Source organism: Rhinichthys klamathensis, unplaced genomic scaffold, assembly GCF_029890125.1.
Source record: "Rhinichthys klamathensis goyatoka isolate OS25496 unplaced genomic scaffold, OSU_Roscu_1.1 h1tg000261l_1, whole genome shotgun sequence".
Classification (NCBI taxonomy): Eukaryota; Metazoa; Chordata; class Actinopteri; order Cypriniformes; family Leuciscidae; genus Rhinichthys; species Rhinichthys klamathensis.
The window spans coordinates 1,096,793-1,117,060 of NW_026606782.1; the positions used below are offsets into that span (position 1 = coordinate 1,096,793).

The following is a 20,268-nucleotide window of genomic DNA, read 5'->3' on the forward strand; positions in this document are numbered from 1 at the left end:
CAGTTGAACATTTTTAGATGGATAACATTTGAACTGGGACTGAACGGAAACATATGGAAGCTACATGAGAGGAAAAAAGGGAATGTATGACTTTTGCAGTAGCCTACATCATAATACTAGAAGGATTGCATAGAAACATTCCTGATAATTGAATTAAACGTTTATAGTATTTTAAAGTGAACACACATAGGCCTATTGATGCAAGTAACTAGGCAAATGGTTTTGCACTAAAAGTAAATGATTATTTTAAGCAGTGATTATTCAGTAATGCCTATTTACAATCACACTGTGATATATTTATATATATGTGTGTGTGTGTGTGTTATAACTACACTAGCGTTCAAAAGTTTGGGGTCGGTACGATTTTAAATACTTTTAAAAGAAATCTTTTCTGCTAACCATGGCTGCGCTTATTTGATTAAAAATACAACAAAAATCAGTTATAGTATTAAATATTATTCCAGTGTAAATCAGCTGTTTGCTGTGTGAATATATAGTAAAGTGTAATTTATTCCTGTGATCAAAGCTGAATTTTCAGCATCACCAGTGTCAGTGTCTTCAGTGTCAAATGATCCTTCACAAATCAGTATAATATGAGGATTTGATGCTCAAGAAACATTTATTATTATTATCAATGTTGAAACAGTTGTTGGTCTGTCAGTTGTACAGTTTTTTTTTTTTTTTTTTTTTTTAGGATTCTTTGATGAATAGGAAGTTCAAAAGACTTTTGTAACATTATAAATGTCTTTACTGTCACTTTCGATCAAATTAATTATTCCTTGATAAATAAAAGTATTGATTTCTTTCCTCCAAAAAATACAAATAAAATTCTCACTGACCCCAAACTTTTGAACGGTAGTGTACATTTCAGACATACTGATGTTTAAGTCAATTAACACAAGACAAGATTCAATTGCAGCTATTTGGAACCTGTCACATCACACCATAAATATTTGACAATGCTTGCAATAACTTTTTTTTTTTTTTAACTAAGCCCAAGTAAACACAATATATAGTTGTGTACTCTTTAGCAGTATACCCTGGTTAGTGCTTGGATGAAAACTGATGACTTGTAGTTTGATTACACATCCTCATGCCTAAAAGAAAAAGAAAAAAATACATTGTTAGAGCCGAGTCATATGTGAGCATTAAAGGCAGGCCCGTTCACACCAAGAACGATAACTATATTAGAGTCCAGTCCACCCCAGCATACGATATCGTTCTGATTATTCTTGGTGTGCGCTGCAGTTTGTCGTCTGTCGATATAAATGCTTTGAGCTCTTTTAAGCAGGATGGACTGTCAATGTTTTATCGTTCATCGACTAAAAAAAAAGAAAAAAAGTGCTTCCAACGATATCGTTCCTCTCTGCTGTTATTGTTATACTTGTGGTTTGGACTCTGCTATTCTTTTTATATTTAGAATGATTAATTTAAATTGAACTATATCTTTATAGTTATCGTCCTTTGTATGAACAGGCCTTTAGACTCACTACATACTATAGTCTACAGAAAAACAACCTGGTTCTTGCACCAAAATCATTTATGCCATACTTTTTGACTTGAAGGTCCCCTGAACTCTGTTCATTAAAACAATAATTATTCAAGGGGTTCCTTATCAAAAAAATCGAATTGTTTAAATTGGAACTTTATTGAACATTTAAAACATAACAAAATATAAAAGAAAAGCAAAGTTTGCATATTTTGTATGTTTTTGTATCACACTTGAGTGATATAGTGAGGGCTTCCACACCTTAATTTTATTCAGGAGCCCAAACAGAGCAAAAAAAATGCAATTTGGTGCAGATGCTATTTATATAGCAAAAAATAAGATAAAATTCTAATAGCTTGTAATATAAATATTTCAGTTGTCACTCTGTTTCTTAATAATATGTCTTACTAAGATGATATTTAAATGCTTAGTTTTATGATCAAAGCTATGTAGTTTTAATTTTGGGAAGCAAACATATAATGCAATACAGGACAATGATAATTGAGAAAACAAATAAACATCCATCAAAAGCCTGTTATATTTTTGTACCTGCTAAAAAACTACGAACGATCAATCAGAGTGCAGAAGACATGTAGAGGTTTAAGTATTTTTCAGCAAAGTTTTGATAATGTTGACAATTTAGAGGACTGAGCAATTCATGTATCAAATATGATACAGTAGACTTTAAAAGGTTCATTATTATTTTTTTTTTTTTAATTTGAAATACTTTTAAGTCATCCTGTCACCCCCTGGTTGAGAACTGATTTATGCAATTGAACTGAGGAGTATTCTCTTTATGATATATTAAAGTCCCCGTGAACCGGAAGTTGCAAACGACTTTTCTCCAGTGTTGTGACGTATTTACGAGAGAAACGGAATACTAAATGAGGCAAAATAGTGGCCGTGGCTTTTTTTCCAACTAGCACCTGATTGGATCTAGAAAAGTAGGTGTTTTCATTCAGCCTGTCTACTGTCAGTTGGAGGGGCGTGGTTACGGATGTTAAGCAGACACCCAAACCGCCAAACCTACGTCATCAGGGAAGGTCCTCCAATGCAGAGGGGAGGGGAAATTTCAGATTTTAATGAAAGATTTTGAAGCCAAAAAATGTTTTTGTGTGGATTGATTTGCATGGATGAATTGTTCACCACAAAACGATCAATTTAGGCAAACAAAGTAAGTATGGTCAATTTTGAATTCATGGGGACTTTAACCTGTCCCTGTGAAATGTGTGCTGATGAGTGAAGTATTCTGACATTGTTTAATTGTAAAGTGTCTGACCTGGCCATCTGCTTGTACACGCCCAGAGCCTCCTGCGCCACATACTGGATGAAGGCGGGATCCTGCAGCCTGAGAGCCGCAGGAACAGTCAGGGTGAGAGTGGGGGAGTTTAGAATATTCACTTCCACTGTAGTAACTGCTGCTGGAGTGTTGCTGCTCTCCTCAGTCTGTGCCACCACCTTGTTATTTGGGGTCAACGGATTTAGTATCTGATTTTTTTTTTTTTTTTTTACTATTTTCTTGGGTAAATCTACCACTACTGTTTGTTTAGCTTTTTCTCACCTTCTGAATGATTACCATTGTGCTACATGTCCAAAATACCATAGTGTTACCATGTTACTATGCCTAAAAATCAATGGCAATACCATGCTACTTTTTGGTTAGTGTCTCACCGTGGCAATGCTGAAGATGCTCTCAGGAGTGGTGTTGTTATTGGCGAGTTCAGTCACCCAACCAAAGTCGGAGGCCATGTTGCTGAGCCAGCTGATGGTGTCGTTAGTATGACGTTGCGCGATTCCCAGCACCTCCTCATACTGCTGCTTTGACGCCTCCAACAGCTGAGAGACCTCATCCAACTCGACGTGCAGCTCTCTTACATTTGGGCATTCTGGCACTCAATAAGCATTTGACAAGATCAACATGACTGGTAAGGGTTAATAGGACAGTTCAAGCAAAAATGAAAAATCTGTCATCATATAAGGTAATTTCACACCAAAGACAATAACTAGAACGAAAAAGATGGTTTTGTCCACACCACGATTATAATAATAATAATAGCAAAGAGGAACAATATTGCACAGAGGAACTGCAGCACGTACTTATAATAAACAATGTTAATTTGTAGAGCTTGTGTGATTAAAAATAAATGTAAGTCAATGGAGACTTAACATTTATTTGTAGAGCTCTCTAATCATACATGTTACTAGTAAAAATGCAATTGTGACAAGTAACGCTGCATGGGAACATTAAAAGCTAAAACGGTTTGCCATAGTTCTCGAATTCAACTCACTGACTCAGATCTAGAAGTAAGATTATCAGTGAATAATGTCTTAAACAAGACTGTGGTCTAAAGAGCTGGGACAACACCGGTTACATGGATTTCTATATGGAGAACTATCTATTTGACTAATTGATGTGAGCATGTGCTCTTACCAGTAAACAAGGTTCCCTGACAGGCCTCACACTTGCTCTGCAGCTGCCAGCACTCTGAGGACTGTCTGCGCAGATCTCTGCACAGTCTCCTGTTCTGCAGAAACTGAGGGAAGAGTTTCTTCTCTGGGGTAAATACAGACACATGTAGAGAGAGTTAAGGCCTGTTCACACCAACGGACATTAATGTTCTGTTTTTTACATAAACTTGTGTGTGTTTAAATGACAGAATTTTGGTTGACTGATCAATCCCAAATGTATCAGATTCAAGCACCTTCCTCCTTCGCTGTCTTCTCCACAGCATCATGAATGTCACTGAAGGCTTGTGTGATTACGGCCCCAAACTCCTCCAACACATTTCTCCCAAAGTCAAAGAAGGACTCCAGCACATCGTCCAGGCCCACACCCTCCAGAAAGGCAGAATCCAGAGCTTTGTTGGCAGGCTTGAGAGCCAGCTCACTCTCTTTGTCTCCCTGAAGCTCAGGGCTGAAGGCTCTGCGTAGGGCCTGGTCCAGCTCATGGTGAAAGTGGGAGACCAGCACTGCACTACGATTGACCAGTGTTCCCACTTTAGAGAGGAGGTTGCTAAAGGAGTCCTCGATTCTCACCACCTCCAGGTCAGGATTCTCTGCGCTCTGGTTCAACGCTACCTCATCCTGAGCATCACGAGGGCCAAAGCGAGAGCTCGTTCTTTGGAAGAAGTTTTGTAGCTGTGGGAAAGAGAAAAAGTCAAACTTAAGTTGATTTCATTGTATCCCACTACTATTTTACTAGTTTGATTTATTTTAAAATATATCATTTTAATTAAATATGAAATTAATGTTAAATTATTTATACATATTTTCAATTATTAATTAATAAATAATAAGCATGTGAAATATGAATTTCAAAAAGTCCTTTTTTCAGTGCATTGTACCACCACTTTTGTATGAGTAGATGGATTGGATGTAGTGAGAATCAAGCACAGATAAATGTGGTGTATTTGGATACACTTTATTTCAAGGCGTCCGTGTGACAGTGTAACTATGCATTATAATGTATTATGTAATAATAATTAACTACATGTTCTATGGGGTTATGATTAGGGTCGGGTTTAAGGTTAGTTACATGTAATTGTTATTTACCTACTCTTACTATTATAGCAAGCACATGTAACGTGTAACAAAGACACCGTAAAATAAGGTGTTACCGTGTATTTCTACTCAGTAGTTAACCTAACCATCTCTCTCAGGGGTTATACTCCGCATTAGAATGGTGTACCTTATTGGTGAAGGTGGCGAATCCACGGCGGCAGGTGTTCGTATAGAAGTTCTTACAGGTGTCCTCAAGACAAGGTCGACATTCCTCCCAGGAGGACTTTAGAGATTCTTTGCACTGCTGCTCGGCTTCATTCAGCTTCTTTTCTACATTCTGTGCAATCTCTGCTGCCCCCTGATGGTGTAAGAAGGTATTTTATAATATGTTTACTTTTTTTTGTTTAACACCAGTAGAAAAACTATTCATTTTAGTTTCTTAAAAAAAAGCTTGTTCACTGACTTTTTTCTTCTCCCCATTGTGCATGAGAGACTTCATGAGGTTTGCATGTTTCTCTTCATTACTGGCCATCACCTCCTTCATTTCTTTGATTCCGTACAGTGCCTTGCTGACCTCCTGATCCACTAGCTTCTCCCCTTCCAGAGACAGGCCTAAAAGACCATCATATGTCAGGGCATTTAGACGTCATAAGATTGTTCCCTGGCTTTAGTGTATTATTCATTTAGTGTATATGAATCTCTTTAGCAATATAGGATGCACTCACGTTTGAGAGTGTTGGCTGATATCGGAGGAAGGGTGGTACCAGGGGCACAATGAAAGACCCCCAGAGACGCCAATAAAACCATCAACGCCCTCATCTTCAGCAACTTTGACAGGCTCAAAAGAAAAAACAATACCTGTAAATAACAAATAATTATTTAATTTTCTGAATTATGTTGTTTTTAGTATAGGCCTACATTTTATTTTTTTGGACTAAACATTATTATTTCTAAGTGGCATTAATCAATGGGCCTACTTTTCTTATAGGTGCACTAGGTGGTTCCATGGGTGGTTCGGAGACTTGCATTGAATAGTCGAAAGTGATTTTTGAAAGGTAATATATAATAGCCTTAGGCTATGTAATACACAACAAAACATCTTTGACTATTCTCACCTTTTCCCCCAATCAGTGTTCATCTCAGCAAACACAGAACGTTAGTGTAGGCTAAGCTAGGCCTATTTGGATCCCATTTGGTTATTTTTTTGAGAACCAAATTTCAAACCAAATTCCTTTTAGTTTTTTTTTTAGTTTTTTTGCAACCATAAAGTAACGTTCCCAGAACTTTGTAGGGAGGTTATTTTTAAATAACCTAAAAATGACTTATACAGAACGTTCCATAGCCTAATGGTTATTTGTTGGGGTTATAGGCTATTTATATAGCTGAAACGTGATCAATCAAAACCCGTTAGATGAATCAAACTTTATAACTAAAATATCAAGCCAAGGTTAAGCATAGTGTGAAAAGCACAGTAATGATATCATACATTCGTGGCTTTGTTTCTATCTTCATTTTACTGCGCGCCTCCGCTCTGCACGCGCTTCTCCAGCACGCGCTTTCACCTATCTACCACAGAAAACCGCGCACTCGCGTTTTTAATTTTTAATTTATTTTTACTGGCTGATTGACTAATATCCGTTTATCAATTTCTTTATTGAATAATTACTTATAATTGATATAGATGTTAGAGTAGGCTATATGATTTCGGATAGATTTGACGGCCTTATTGAAGAGAACATGATGTTAATCGAGAAGTCTTTATACGGACCAAAAGAAGCACGTCCCGCTAGCTGTAAGAAGTAGTAGGGTTGCCACCTGTCCCGGTTTTACCGGGATTGTCCTTCTTTTTAATAACCTGTCCCGGGAAATTTACGCACTCTCCCGGGACACTGAATGTCCCGGTTTTCGAAAGGCTACGTGAATATGTATGTTCAAACTGTGTAGCGCGCGCAACGGCAGAGAGCGAGAGACCTTGCGTGTGTGTGCTAGTGTGAGTCGAGTCTGCCTCAAGAAGCGCATAAGAAGCGCATGTAATCTGAGTGTGGAGCGCGCTTGCTGCACGAGGCGCGGGCGCGAGCACTTCCGTTTTTCTATCAACAGTGGAAACAACTTAAAATAGGCCTACTACTCTATCATTTCTGGTCATAGAAAATAAACATCATTCGCAACAATACATCATTCGCAACTACTTTTATTTGTGTAAACTCACAATAACAAGAAAACGTTGTGCTTTTGTAAAATAAAATAAAACAATCAGTCGCGCTCTTTTATGGTCTCCGTGAACTGGATCGCGTCTCAAAATAAACAAGCCCATAGGCTAAAGCTTGAAATGTCCACTTTTAAACGAACAAATTCGAATCAAAAGAAAATACAGTCTGATTATGTAATCCATATGAATTTCTTCTCTAAAGGCGCATCTGCTTTACAGCGGAGATGGAGATATGTTGCAGCCGATTTAGAAAATACTAGTTTATTAATAAACAATTAAAATGCCTCGTTACTTTTTCAGAAACATTTATAATAGCCTATAAATCATCTATAGCCTTAGAAATATAGTGTTTGGCCTTAGAAAACCATTTTATCCATATAATTTGTGAATATTTTAAATGCTTATTAAAGGGGCAAAAAAAAAATCATGAACAAAAATCTGAAAATACGCGAATATAGGATATATTTTTGCGCAGCATTTGGTGTATAGGCGGGCCTACAGTTAAAATTTAAATTTTGGTGTTCAACCGTTCATTTTTGGTCTTCAAACACCCCTCTCCCCCCCCCCCCCCCCCCCCCCCCCCCCCCCCCCCCCAGTTGGGCGGGTAATATGTCCCGGTTTTTTATCAGACATAGGTGGCAACCCTAGTAGTAGGCTATATCCTACTTTAAGTCAAATCATTATTTATTCGTTTTTTAATGTCAGTGAATACATTTCAGATTTGAAAAAAACATATTGAGTTGAAGTCGTTGTTATTTGAGGCTAAAGAAATGTAAAAACTTTCCTGGCTAACCAAAAACAAACCTTAAAAAAGAACGTAGCCTACCAAAGATTGTTAGCTGGGATCCACCTATTTTTATGCGAATTTTGAGATAGGCACATCGTATAAAAAAAACACTGGATGGAAACGCCAAGATACGCATCAAATCCAAAAATAGCCTACCCATAAGCACCACTATGTGGTGCTACACCTTATGAGAGAACCGTTCAGATGAATTTCACTGTTTTATGACCTTCAGGCAAAGTCAATCTCTGTCATTCTTTAGTCTATGCGGTCAGTTTTTGTTTATCTTTATATCTAATCTATGTTTTCCACTTCAAGAGAGCCAATTGATCTCTAAAAGCTTCTTTCTGGGATTAAGGAGGCAGAATATGTAATAGCCTATTAGGCAGTTTAAAACATTAGGCTACAGAATGTGCTATAACTAAATATATAGAGCCAAACAAGTCTTGTGACTATAAACCGATATATATATATATATGAGGTGTTATTGAAGGCAAAGCATTCTCTATACTGATTCTTCCCACATTATAAATAATCCAGGTAATCTAGAAAAACAAAGTTAAATATTCAAGAAACATGTTGAAAAACCACCAGAGGTTCACAAGTTCACCAGCTTTACTTCATGGCCATCTGTTGTCTTAAATGAACACAACAGAGCCACCACATTTGGCAAGTTGAAGTCAAAAGCTAATGTTGTTAAACTTTTACATTCTATGGTGTCTGAGTGCTGGTAAAACAATCAGCACATCATTTTCTGCCATGATTTGCGCCTCAGTTCGATCAGCAGGGTGTTACACAATAGTGTCAAAAATAGGATGTGCTTTTAAATCCATATAATCACTGCTTAAGTAATGAACAAGTAAAGGTAACTTTACAGGCAGCTAACTTTATGCATGTATAAAATTAGCGCTATTCTGACATACTAAAATTATCTAGAGTAAATGTTCATGCCTAATTGCTTATGTTCATCATTAATCCTTTTGTAATTAGATCATCATCAGATCATCAATATATCAACATGGCAAATTATGTTTGTCATATTTGATTTCTGTCCACAGTAAAATACACTGTGTGATTATATAATTCTCACCAATTAAACATCTCTGAAAATTAAAGTATGAAAGTATTATAATAATATTAATATAAATAAACCATGCTCATATTTCATACATTATGGAAGATACATAAACAGAGCTATCTAACATTATAAAGATCATAGGAGAGGAACTCACCAGAAAAATCCTACTGATGTCTGACTATGCAATGTGATTGATGCCGTTTCCTGTGAACAGGGAAGGTGTGTTGTTTATCTTTACCTAGACGCTTCTATTTATAAGTAGAACCAGAGACGATCCAATTAAAGCATTTAAAGGTTATGGCCGTCCAACATGTAATCCAGCCAATTCAGCCATGCGTGATAGTTATAATAATAAATTATATATATACATATATATATATATATATATGACTATATAATTTATAAATGACTATATATATAGGCTATCTATATATGTATAAATAACTATATATATATATATATATCACAATGTTAGAGTAAACTAGTAACATTGTTAAATATATAACATTGTGAAATAAAGTATGCATTTCTAAAACAAAAGCAAAAGTGGTAGTGTATGCTAATTGTTTTATAGCATACATTTTATTTTGTTCTTATTGTATGATCATTTTGACAAAGTCTAAATAGTTTTGCATCTATATTACAAGTAAAAAAAAAAAAAAAGCCTAGTCAACCTCAAAGCATAAATTGGCAACAAAGATGTGGTAGGCCCACATTCCCCTCACATTTCTCATTAGCGCACCATGTCCTTGTAAAAGTGCCCCTCTCTTCAGGGCTTGTGACCCTGAAAATAGTATTTTCTAACCTCTAATGAGAAACAGCAATATGGGCCACTGGTATGTCCATCTTGGCTAAGTCTAAACACACCTGTTTCTCATAACCCTATCTGGACCTGTCGCGCTCATCTACTGCCAAAGACCTGGTGGCTGGCAGACTGAGGGTGAATTACTGGAACCTCAGAAGAATACATAAAACAGCAGAACATGAGAAGAAAACATTGGTTTAGTATAAAATGATAGTCACCTTGAAAATTAAAATGTACAATTTTTTTTTCAGTAAAACCATATAAATATTGGATGTCCTTCAAATACTGCAAGAAGCTTTCAGAATTATTTGGTTTCATAACTGTAACTATGGTATTTTGGCCAAAACTTTGGTTACCATGGTAAAGTTTAGTAAGTTTGATAGTAAATGTTTATTTCTAAGGTAAATAAAAATGGATAAGCCACCTGCTCTGGCACAAAAGCTTCCAGATACTTAAGAGGGCAAATAAAGTCGGTTTAGAGCCGAGCAGTGCAGCTTTAATACGGTAGAGTTTTTTTTTTTTTTTACATTAGTGCTTAGCCTCGTTAAGTTGGAAAAACATTTCAGGCCAGTGCTGTGCTAGACTTGTGTGGTGCAACAGATCACACGATTCTGAACAATCCAGCGGGATGTCAAATAATTAATCACGGATCCCTGTGGCAAAGGGATTTAGAGAGAAATGCAAAGAAAGAACAAAATGAGCTGTGTGCTTATTAAACCCGAAGGGAGCGGAACAATAGTGCAAGCAATTTTGAGCAACAGTCAATGCACGCAAAGGACTTTACACTTGGCAGTCCTGGGATTCAGAGCCATTTATTTTGAAAAAAGCACACGCCATAACTGATTGGAAAAAAAACGATTCAGTAACACTTTCTATATAGAGCAACTATATATATATATATATATATATATATATATATATATATATATATATATATATATATATATATATATTATGTTTATGTTATTGTAATAAAACATTTGGTGTTGGTCATGTGTTTTAATGCATTATATTTTTTAACACATCTTGATATTTTGTTATGGATAATATTTTCGCACTGGGGTAAGATCACAGTGGTACCTGCCTTAAACAGCCTATCATAAGCTTTTCAGGCTAAATTTAAAGTCAAACAATTATAACACAAAAACCCTAACCCTGGCTCAAACTAAATTACAGATATATAACTTTATTGTGTGACAACAAGCCCCAGGTCAGAACAGAAGCATAAAATTGTTAACAGAATTGTTTTTTTTTTTCTCTCAAAATTGGGCCTACTCGATGCTTAAACTTCATAGCACAGTTTTAACCCATTTTAAGCCATCATAATAACAGTGTTGAACAGTTTAAAATATAAATGTTGAGCTTTGGGTAAACACAAATAGGCCAATTAGTTTAAGAGGTAGCCTAATGTTTTCTATACTGTTTCTTATTACAGGTTAAGATTTCACTACTCTAAGCCGAACAAAAACGAACTCGTGCTACGTGCAAGACCCTCCCATGTGCCAGAGGAAGTTTAACTCCAGATGCGAATCCGATGCAGCATATTCAGAGCTTCAGTGTAGAGGAGGCTGCGGCTGCTGCTGCTTTTTACCTGCTTTTCCTTTAGGAGAATAAGTTCATGTAGAAAACAAGCGGACTCCCAACTTCTCTCTTCTCAGGTTGCAGCCAACAAGCAGAAGAGGAGGCATCCTCCTCAGTCCTCACTCACCTCAAGTGAATTTCCATCGTGAACACGTTCTCATGGAGAGAGGGGAAAAGTTTGCGTCTTGAGCAGCAGTTTGCTACGACTTATTGAGCATCCTTTTGTGTCTTACTTTTTACAAGTTTAGCGTCAGTCACAGGCATTGAGGGGGTGAAAAACATACTGCGCGTGTTTCAGGTGGAATATTCACATCTGTGAAACTTCAGCGTGGAAGTGCGCGAGCGGCGCGCTATTCTTGAGTCTGCGCTATTGTCATGAGATTGATGTGAACGTTTGGCTCGAACGGTGTACCATAGTTTTACCACAATGAAGGGTAAGATGCATTTCAAATTACCCTCTTCTTACACATTTTTAGTGCTGTGTCTTTTTAAGGCAAGTCTCTTGAGTCTATCCACGCGTTTCGCAGTTTTCTGCTTTTCTTTTTCTTGTGAGAGGAATGTGAGTTAGTCCAGTGCATGAAACATCTGGTTGCGATTAACTGCTCGTGGTGTCTAAGGTTGGCGGATTGTTTGGCTGAACTGCCATAAGACAGCTGAATACCAGGATATACACAACCTTGTGTAGCTGACCGGCTATTGTGGGCTATTGTAAAAAAAATGAAAACGCATGGCCACGTAACACGTTACAAATGAACTATCTGGCGGGGTGTGAAGACGTTCCTCTAAGGGTTGAAGAATATATGAATTCTCATTTCTGAAAATTTTCTGTTAAGCTTGAGAGACTTTAAAGTGTTAATGTTGAGTTTCCAATGTTGAGTTTGGATTTATTATTATTATTATTAAAGGTGCACTCAGTATTTTTTTGGAATGCAACTTAAAGTTTTACACACAAATAAATAAACAGCACTTTTGAAAAATATCTAGAATGTTAGTTAATATTATGTTAATATTAAAACAATGTACACTGACATAAGATCAATACTCCAGATATATCAGTCTTCTAAAAACAGCTTTTGATTCTGCACGAAGCAGGTCCACCCTCATTGATGCGGCCATGTTGAGATCACGTGATGGCTGTGTTAGTCAATTATGTTTACTTCATATAGCTTCAAATAGCTATCTTTTAATCAATCAATGTGTGGAAAAGTGCAAAAATAACAATTATTTTAAAAAAAATTGAGAGAGCAAAAACAGCCCAAATGGTAAACAAACAGCTTCTTTGTTAATGAGCAGCAGCAACTAATGTTTCATCCCTGGCTAGTCTAAGTATAATCTTTAACAACACTAATATTGGGATGATTAACAACAACAAAAATGTACTGAGTACAACTTTAAAAGTGTCATGTGCTCTTAATTCTAAGGTAAGTTGAGCTGGGGAAAATGAAGTCAGAATTATATAATTAAAAATGAAAAGGTCCTCTGTATTTTCAGAGGTTGTTGAAAATTGCATGTTCTTCTAAGAGCCAAGATGTTTTCCCATCGTGATTGCACAGCAGAATTTAAACGTGTGACTCATAGAGCCACTTTCAGTAAAAACAACCCCCACATCTCCCCACCCTGAGTCTTTTTGGATGACCAATGGCCAGATGTTCTGACAAACAACAAGCCTTCACATCATATTTTTGTGCCATATATGAGTTATGCAACATTTCACTGTTCTTCTAATTTTCAATCAGAATGCTGCCATCTAGTGGAAATGTCAAATCTCAACATAACTTTTGTTTGAATTCACACTGAACTGAAAACAATAGGCATGTGATTCATTGGAGGCTATATGACATTTTTACATTTACTGAATCTTGCTTCAACTGGAATTTGCAGTTCAATTCCCAAACAAATCACTTCTGAATTTGTATCTAAAAGCAGGATGTTGTATTTTTCACAGACTGGGGTATTTGTAAAAAGTGACAAACTGTGGTTTGCTTGGATTTTGGCCAGACTTCAAACAAATGAGATACTGTAGCTGTTTTTGGTTCATCTTTTGGTTAGATAAATGTTTATTTACCATGAATCAATTTAAGGCATTGACATATTAATGATTAGTAAACCGAGCAAAAGGCATGAAAATAACCTAATAAGGGTGTTCAGACCACACACAGTGAAATGCTGTTCCTCTGAGTAAGAGTCATCCTGCGGTCTTCTGTGATTCTTCTCCATGCATAACATTTTTAACTTTAAAGGTTTTATTTCAAGCAATATTTCTCTTGCAATGTCATGTTTCAGGCTGTGGCTTTGTACAAATGTTGTTTTTTGGGTGTGTGGGAGCTTTGTTCCTGTGCATTTCCCAGAGTTGTGTTTTTATTTGCAGCGAAAATACTGAAATAGCTATCAGCATCAGTCCTCAATTCTTTGTCCCAAGCCTGTTTGTTCCCTAGTTTTCCACTCTGAGGTTTCTATGGGTTATGTATATCTGTCCAGTTGGATTTTTGGACCTGAGGTCGCACTCTGTAGGGTTTCTTGACGGACCTTTCCCCCTCCCACCTGCGGTTCTTCCTCTGGTTTAATATCAGAGTGAGGGGGAGTGGGCTCCAACTACAGAAACATGTGTTCCTTCTTTATTTTCTCTGGCTTTGGACAATGACACATAAAACCGCCTGGAGTCACCCCTCTCCATTCCCATGAGCATGGTAGCCACATGAGAGAGCGCTCTAAGGCAAACTGCGCTCCAGGACAGGAAGAGGAAGTAGAAGATGGTATCATTTAGTTAACTCATGAATGGACCATCCTGGCCAGTGTTATTTCAAGAATCAGATACAGACCACATGCTTTTTATTACTCCCAAAGCTAATGTTATGTATTTGTTTGTTATTTATCTCAGCATGATGTGTTGACAATATTAGGAGCAATATGAATACTGTCATATATTTGGTGTTATGAAATGTCAGAGCTTGTTGTGTTTGGTTTATTAGTGCATAATGTAGATTAATATATACTATTTTACTAAAGAAATATACACTACCATTCAAAGGTTTGGGGTAAGAAAGAAGATTTAAAAAATACTTTAATTCAGCAAAGATGTATTACATTGATCAAAAGTGACTAAATACATTTACAATGTTAAAAAAAAAGAATTATATTTCAGATAAATGCTGTTCTTTTTATTCATCAAAGAATCCTGGGGAAAAATGGATCCCTGTTTCCACAAAAATATTATGAAGCACAACTGTTTTCAACCGTGATAATAATAAACAAATGTTGAAAAGTCTTGAGCATCAAATCAGCATATTAAAATGATTTCTCTATATTAAACTAGAAATCAGTTATTTTAAATTGTAATAATAATTCACAATATTACTGTTTTGATGTTCTTTATGATCAAACAAATGCAGCCTTGCTGAACAAAAAATCTTCCTTCAAAATCTTTAAAAAAATCTTACAGATCACAAACGTTTGAATGGCAGTATGTGTATATAACGTAAACCTAGACTAAATTTCAATGTATTTATTTGTAGATATAATGTGTATATATACAGTCTAGCTATAGCCTAATTGTAATATTATATTTCAGTGTCAGATATTATACTAAGACATCATGTGATTACCAGGCATGTACAGTAGCACTTGCGATACTAATATCATTGTCATTTGTTACTTTTGCAGACGACTTCAATGATGAAGAGGAAGTGCAGTCTTTTGGCTACAAAAGGTTTGGTAAGTGTATTGCAGTGCCTGATGAATCTGCAACCAGTTCATGATCGATAGAGATGTTCTTCATCGTTTTCTTCATTCTTCTCCATATATAAGCATGGACATGTTCTTAGTGATTGAAAGTTGAATTAGACCTTAACTTAAAGTCAGGAAAGCTGATTATTACCCAAGTTACCCAAGGTCATGCTCTGGTGTCTGCCGCAGTTGTTTTCCCCTCTAAACATGTGCTATTATCATTAGCCCATCAGACGGATGTTTAGTGAATAGATCTGGATGCCTCAGTCCTTTCTTTGCTTTTTCATTTGACTGTTTTGTGACCATTCTAAACTTGGAATATGTTTGAATGGCTTGCTTTTTTGTCTATAGATCCCATGAAACAGATTTCCTCGAGGATTTGATTGTGAAGTTCTATGTCATATTATTCACTTTGATGCTTCACTTAGGGCTTAGGGCTGAACGAGTGTCTGTCGGGCTAGTTTTTGAGGTGTTTTCTGGTAAGCAAGCGCTGCTTTGTTTACGGTTTGTATATCTGCAGTCTGGAGTGTTTCGGTTTTCCTCTTTGAATGATGAATATAGACTATTTATACCTGCTGATATAGACTGTTATTTCCTGACACGCAGGTGCAGAACACACATGCTAGTTGGCAGTTGGATGAAGTCTTTGCGGAGTGTTCGAACGATTTTTTTGTCCGAGACACGGCCGTCGTGAGGCGACAGCACAGTTGGCTTTGTCGCCACTAGTTCTTTGATGTCGGCTTGGTGTGTCACGGACTTGAAGTTGAAGTTAGTATTTTTAAAGTTAAAGGGATAGTTCACTTTGAAATTAATTTTTGGTATGTTTTAGCTTACCTCAAGGGCATCCAAGATGTAGGTGTCTTTGTTTCCGCAGTAGATTCAATTTTTATATTTTTAGGTCAAACCGTTCTTGTCTGTCAGTCATATAATGCAGGTCTATGGTAACTTCCTCAAAGAGCATGCACCAAATTAAACAAGAAGTCCAAATTAAACATGATTTAATGACTCGTAAATGTAAGTACACATTGATGGCCTAAGACACGAAACGAGCAGTTTGTGTGAGAAAACGAACAGTATTTATATCGTTTTTACCTCTTGTAAACACAGCCACGTCCAAGTGATCTGATGGCGCCGGCGCTTCGGTCTTTTCCGGCAAGCGCCGGAAGTGATCTCTCGCCATCTAAAAATGAATATCTATTTTCATACTGTAGCCTACATTACATTACATTACCGTATAATGTTGTGTTGCCTAAATTAATTTGAAACATATGGAGCCCCTAAAGGAACATGGTGGTGGGAAAGAAAATGGAATTGGTGGAAAAATAAGGGTTTTTGGCGTTCTCTCGCCAATGTTTTGCGTTCCCCCAAAAAACTTTGCGTTCTTGTGCAAAGAGCTCAAAAGGTTTTGTGAAGTTTCTCGGTGTAACGCAAAACATTAGTGAGAGAACGCAAAAGCATTGACTTATTATTTCTCCTCCCATCTCATTTTTTTCAAGGCTCTGTATAGTATCACATCTGACTTGATTTTTTAAAAATTATTATTAGACAAAACAATATAGAATTTGTATATTGGACATTTATGAGTTATTGGCCATAACATAAAAATATTTATCCAGACTACATACTATATATAATTTATTAACTATACTCACATACAATAGTGACGGGCAATATTATAAAAATGTCAAGGCATTGTAGTATATGCTGTAGGAATGTTCATTTAGCATTTGCTTTAAATCTCATACCTTCTTCATTTTAAGAAGTGCTTTCTTTTATTTAGCCACTGTATCCCACAAGAGATGCCTCCAACAACACATCACATTAACTGTGTAATTTGATAGTTTATTACCTTTAAATTAAAGCATTTGTAATAGTCTTTGGTGGTCAAGAAAAAGGCTTCAGGTTTCTGTCTGAGCTACCACCATCCATCTAGCAGTTATTAAAGCAGCATGAGTTATTTCCCAGTTTGACTTAGATTTCATTTCATCCAGGGTAATAATGTGCTGTTTGACCACTGAGGTAGAGGAATGGGTTGATAAAGGGCATGAACATTAAGAGCACAGCTCTTAAAAGTGGTTGGTCTCGAGCCCACAGTTAATTTGTCACAGCAGAAGAGTGGTACCCGGTGAATTTGTCATGCACCTCATCAGTTTTGAGCACTTTAGTGGAGTGTTAAGTTAATTTGACTGAATACAGGTGATTTTAAGAGGTTTATAGTCTACACTTGGGGTTAGGTTTCCTTTCTAAATGAGATTTTATGATGATCAAGTCAGAGTTAGGGTTAAGTTTAGGGTTTGGATGAGTCTTCAGAGCTTAATTGGATTAACTTTTCATTGGGCAATAATGAATGGAAGAAATAGGGTGGCTACTGTATTACATTGCAATATGTTTGTTTGAGCAGAACTGCAGTCCCATAGTAGACAGAAATGATCCACAAGGGTTTGACATAGTCACTAGTCACTGAACTGTTTCTTTTCATGCAGGCTCATTTCTTGGCTTGATGGCTGTGAGGTGGGTGTAGGGAACGAGTGAGGAAGTTGGTTTGAAGGAATCCAGCAGAATGTGTAACTGCTGCGTCAGCGCAAGAGTGTAGGGGCAGATGGGCTGTGAGGTCCACACAGAGGTGTGTGCCCTCTTAAATAAAGTGGTTACACACCCCTTTTCGCTAAGCCAGTGCAGTCATAGACAGAAAGTGGGAAAGCTTGGAAACTATTCTAGCCGCTTCTCTCTGTGGCAAAACCAGACAATCAACCCTGTCTGTTTGGATCATACAGTTTGATTTTAACACATTTTCACTATTAAGTTGATTATTTTCCCCTTCACTCAAAATATCAAAGTGCTGCCAGATATTTGGCAAAGGTTACTCTTTATCCTTCAGCGGAAGGGATCCTTTTTACAGTTTTATAAGCCGTTGACATGGAAATATGTTTTTTCGATAGTTTTCAATGCCACTGGGAAAAAGCGCTAGCCTGGTAATACCAAACTCTGCTACTTCGCTTAGCTTCGTAGACAGAGTCTGGCATGACATAATTGAAAAGTGTTTTCTTTCTCGCGGGGGGGCGCTTGTCTGAAGTATAAAATCATTGGTTACCCGTAAGCCAATCACATAACGTTTGGTTATGGCGTGTGTTATTCGCCAGCTCAGCCGCATCAAACTTCCACTGTAAACACATGTATGATACGAAAACGAAACCATCGAGCGAAATACCGGAGTGAACATGGCTGACCGAGTTTTGCTGCCTCCTTAACCTGATCCTCCATGAGTGTAACCAAGGGGAACACAATCACAACTATCGCCTTGCCGGCCTTTGGCCTCCCCAGTTTCTCGCTGACGATCGGTAATAGTTGATAAATTAAACTTTTCCCAAAACCTGTAAGGAGTAGGACCACAACATCACCTCCATTCAAAATGTTTAACAAACACTCTTCTTGTTCGGGCTTCAGTTTGTAAATGCCGGGAATATTCTCCACAACAGAGCGAATTGCATCCCGTGTCTCCATATCCGCGGTCGTTTTCGATTTCCCCTAACCTAAAATACAATCTTAAACTCGGCGCTTAGCGTCTACGTCACGGCTCTCAGCCCGCCCTCTGTTCGTTGATTGGCCGGCTGTTTTCAGGCCGGAGGAAAACTGAGAGACATGTCGATGTCTCAGACTGAATACAGAAGCGAACTGAAATAGAGCGGAAGTACGAAGTCTGACGTAGTCAGGCTAAAAAAGCGCTGGATGGGGAAGGAAGTAGATGTAAGGAAATACAGAAAGAAACCATTTTAGATCATTTTGAAGAGAAATGAGCAATACTGCAATCAAAGTCTGGTAGTAAAGTACATGAGCTATTATTTATCGCTTGCTCACAGTAAAATCTGACGAGAAAAATAATAGTAGGTTTCACTCTACAAATGAAACATTTTCTTAATCCGTATTTTTGGATCAGATTTTTTAATAGTTTTTTTTTACACACACACACACACACACACACACACACACACACACACACACACACACACACACACACACACACACACACACACACACACACACACACACACACACACACACACACACACACACACACACACACACACACGTTGGATTTCCATGTTTTATGGGGACTTTCCATAGACAAGGATTTATGGTAACGCTTCCTTTTACAGTACAGTACTTACGTGTACTTACAGTGTACTTACCTAGAAAGTACTGGCTAATATAAGGTAAGTACATGGATTAGGGGTAGGTTTAGGGGTAGGTTCAGGGTTAGTACCTAGTTATTACCCAGTAATTATAATTACTATAATAAGTACATAGTAAGTACATGGGTAACAGGACTGTAAAAGGAAGCGTTACCGGATTTATACTGTACATATAACCTGTTTTCCGAAAATGTCCAAATATGTTGTCCCCATAACGTAAGGTTTACCAAACACACACACACATTTTTATATTTATATAGTTTTATATTTAAAAAAAAATATATATTTTATTTTTATTTTATTTTTTTATATTAAGAACCTTCACAATTTGAAAAAATAAACAAGTAATAACCTGTTTCTTTATTTTTCTGACAAAACAAGAAAATCAAATAGAAAAACAATGAAATAAAGAATCGTTCAGGACATAGGGCCCTATCTTGCACTCGGCGCAAATGACTTTGTACACTGACGCATGTATCATTCCTATTTTGCACCCGCGCAAAGCGGACTTTTCCCTCCACAGACGCACGTTGGTTAACTAAGAAATACACTTGCGCTCCCCGGCGCGGTTCAGCGCAAAGAGCAGGCGTGTTCCGGCGCAAACTTTCCCTCATGCTATTTTGCTGTTCTATAAAACAATTGCGCCACTGACCAGAAAAAACTAGTCTAAAGTCAGTGGCGCGTTGCGCGTTGTTCATTATGCTATTTTAAGGGCGCATGCTTGGCCATAATCAATGTAGCGTGTGCACAACGCGCATACACGTTGATTCTCTCATCTAAGCAGCAGTTTTCATTTTTGCAAATCATACATTATTACGATAGATAGATAGATAGATAGATAGATAGATAGATAGATAGATAGATAGATAGATAGATAGATAGATAGATAGATAGATAGATAGATAGAT

The 20,268-nt window shown here is 37.1% G+C and overlaps 2 protein-coding genes across 3 annotated transcripts in view; one reads left to right on the forward strand and one right to left on the reverse strand.

Moving 5' to 3' along the window:
* Positions 1-1,032: 1,032 nt before the first annotated feature.
* Positions 1,033-11,700, reverse strand: clul1 (clusterin-like 1 (retinal)). Of its 2 annotated transcripts, none has more exons than XM_056267571.1 (10): positions 11,575-11,700; positions 9,216-9,265; positions 5,716-5,828; positions 5,454-5,602; positions 5,178-5,348; positions 4,192-4,627; positions 3,921-4,043; positions 3,161-3,375; positions 2,769-2,947; positions 1,033-1,097 (listed from the first exon to the last, which is right to left on the reverse strand). In XM_056267571.1, the coding sequence occupies exons 3-10, from the start codon at positions 5,807-5,809 to the stop codon at positions 1,082-1,084; spliced, it is 1,383 nt and encodes a 460-aa protein (XP_056123546.1). In that variant the 5' UTR covers positions 5,810-5,828; positions 9,216-9,265; positions 11,575-11,700; the 3' UTR covers positions 1,033-1,081. The 2 variants fall into 2 exon arrangements, with proteins under 2 accessions (XP_056123546.1, XP_056123545.1); XM_056267570.1 differs by having other exon boundaries at positions 9,216-9,309.
* A 40-nt stretch (positions 11,701-11,740) lies between these two features.
* Positions 11,741-20,268, forward strand: part of colec12 (collectin sub-family member 12) — a 43,100-nt gene continuing 34,572 nt past the window's right edge. The window contains exons 1-2 of the mRNA XM_056267566.1: positions 11,741-11,881; positions 15,108-15,158. Coding sequence (XP_056123541.1) covers positions 11,875-11,881; positions 15,108-15,158 — 58 coding nt within the window. The 5' untranslated portion in view covers positions 11,741-11,874. The remainder of the gene's footprint in view (positions 11,882-15,107; positions 15,159-20,268) is intronic.

Bases quoted from the DNA above. Each gene is read 5' to 3' on its own strand.
- clul1 (XM_056267571.1), bottom strand. From the start codon at position 5,809: ATGAGGGCGTTGATGGTTTTATTGGCGTCTCTGGGGGTCTTTCATTGT. The intron at 5,603-5,715 runs GTGAGTGCATCC...ATGGTCTTTTAG, and splicing joins ATCAGCCAACACTCTCAAAC to GCCTGTCTCTGGAAGGGGAG. The intron at 2,948-3,160 runs GTGAGACACTAA...CCAAATAACAAG, and splicing joins GCATCTTCAGCATTGCCACG to GTGGTGGCACAGACTGAGGA.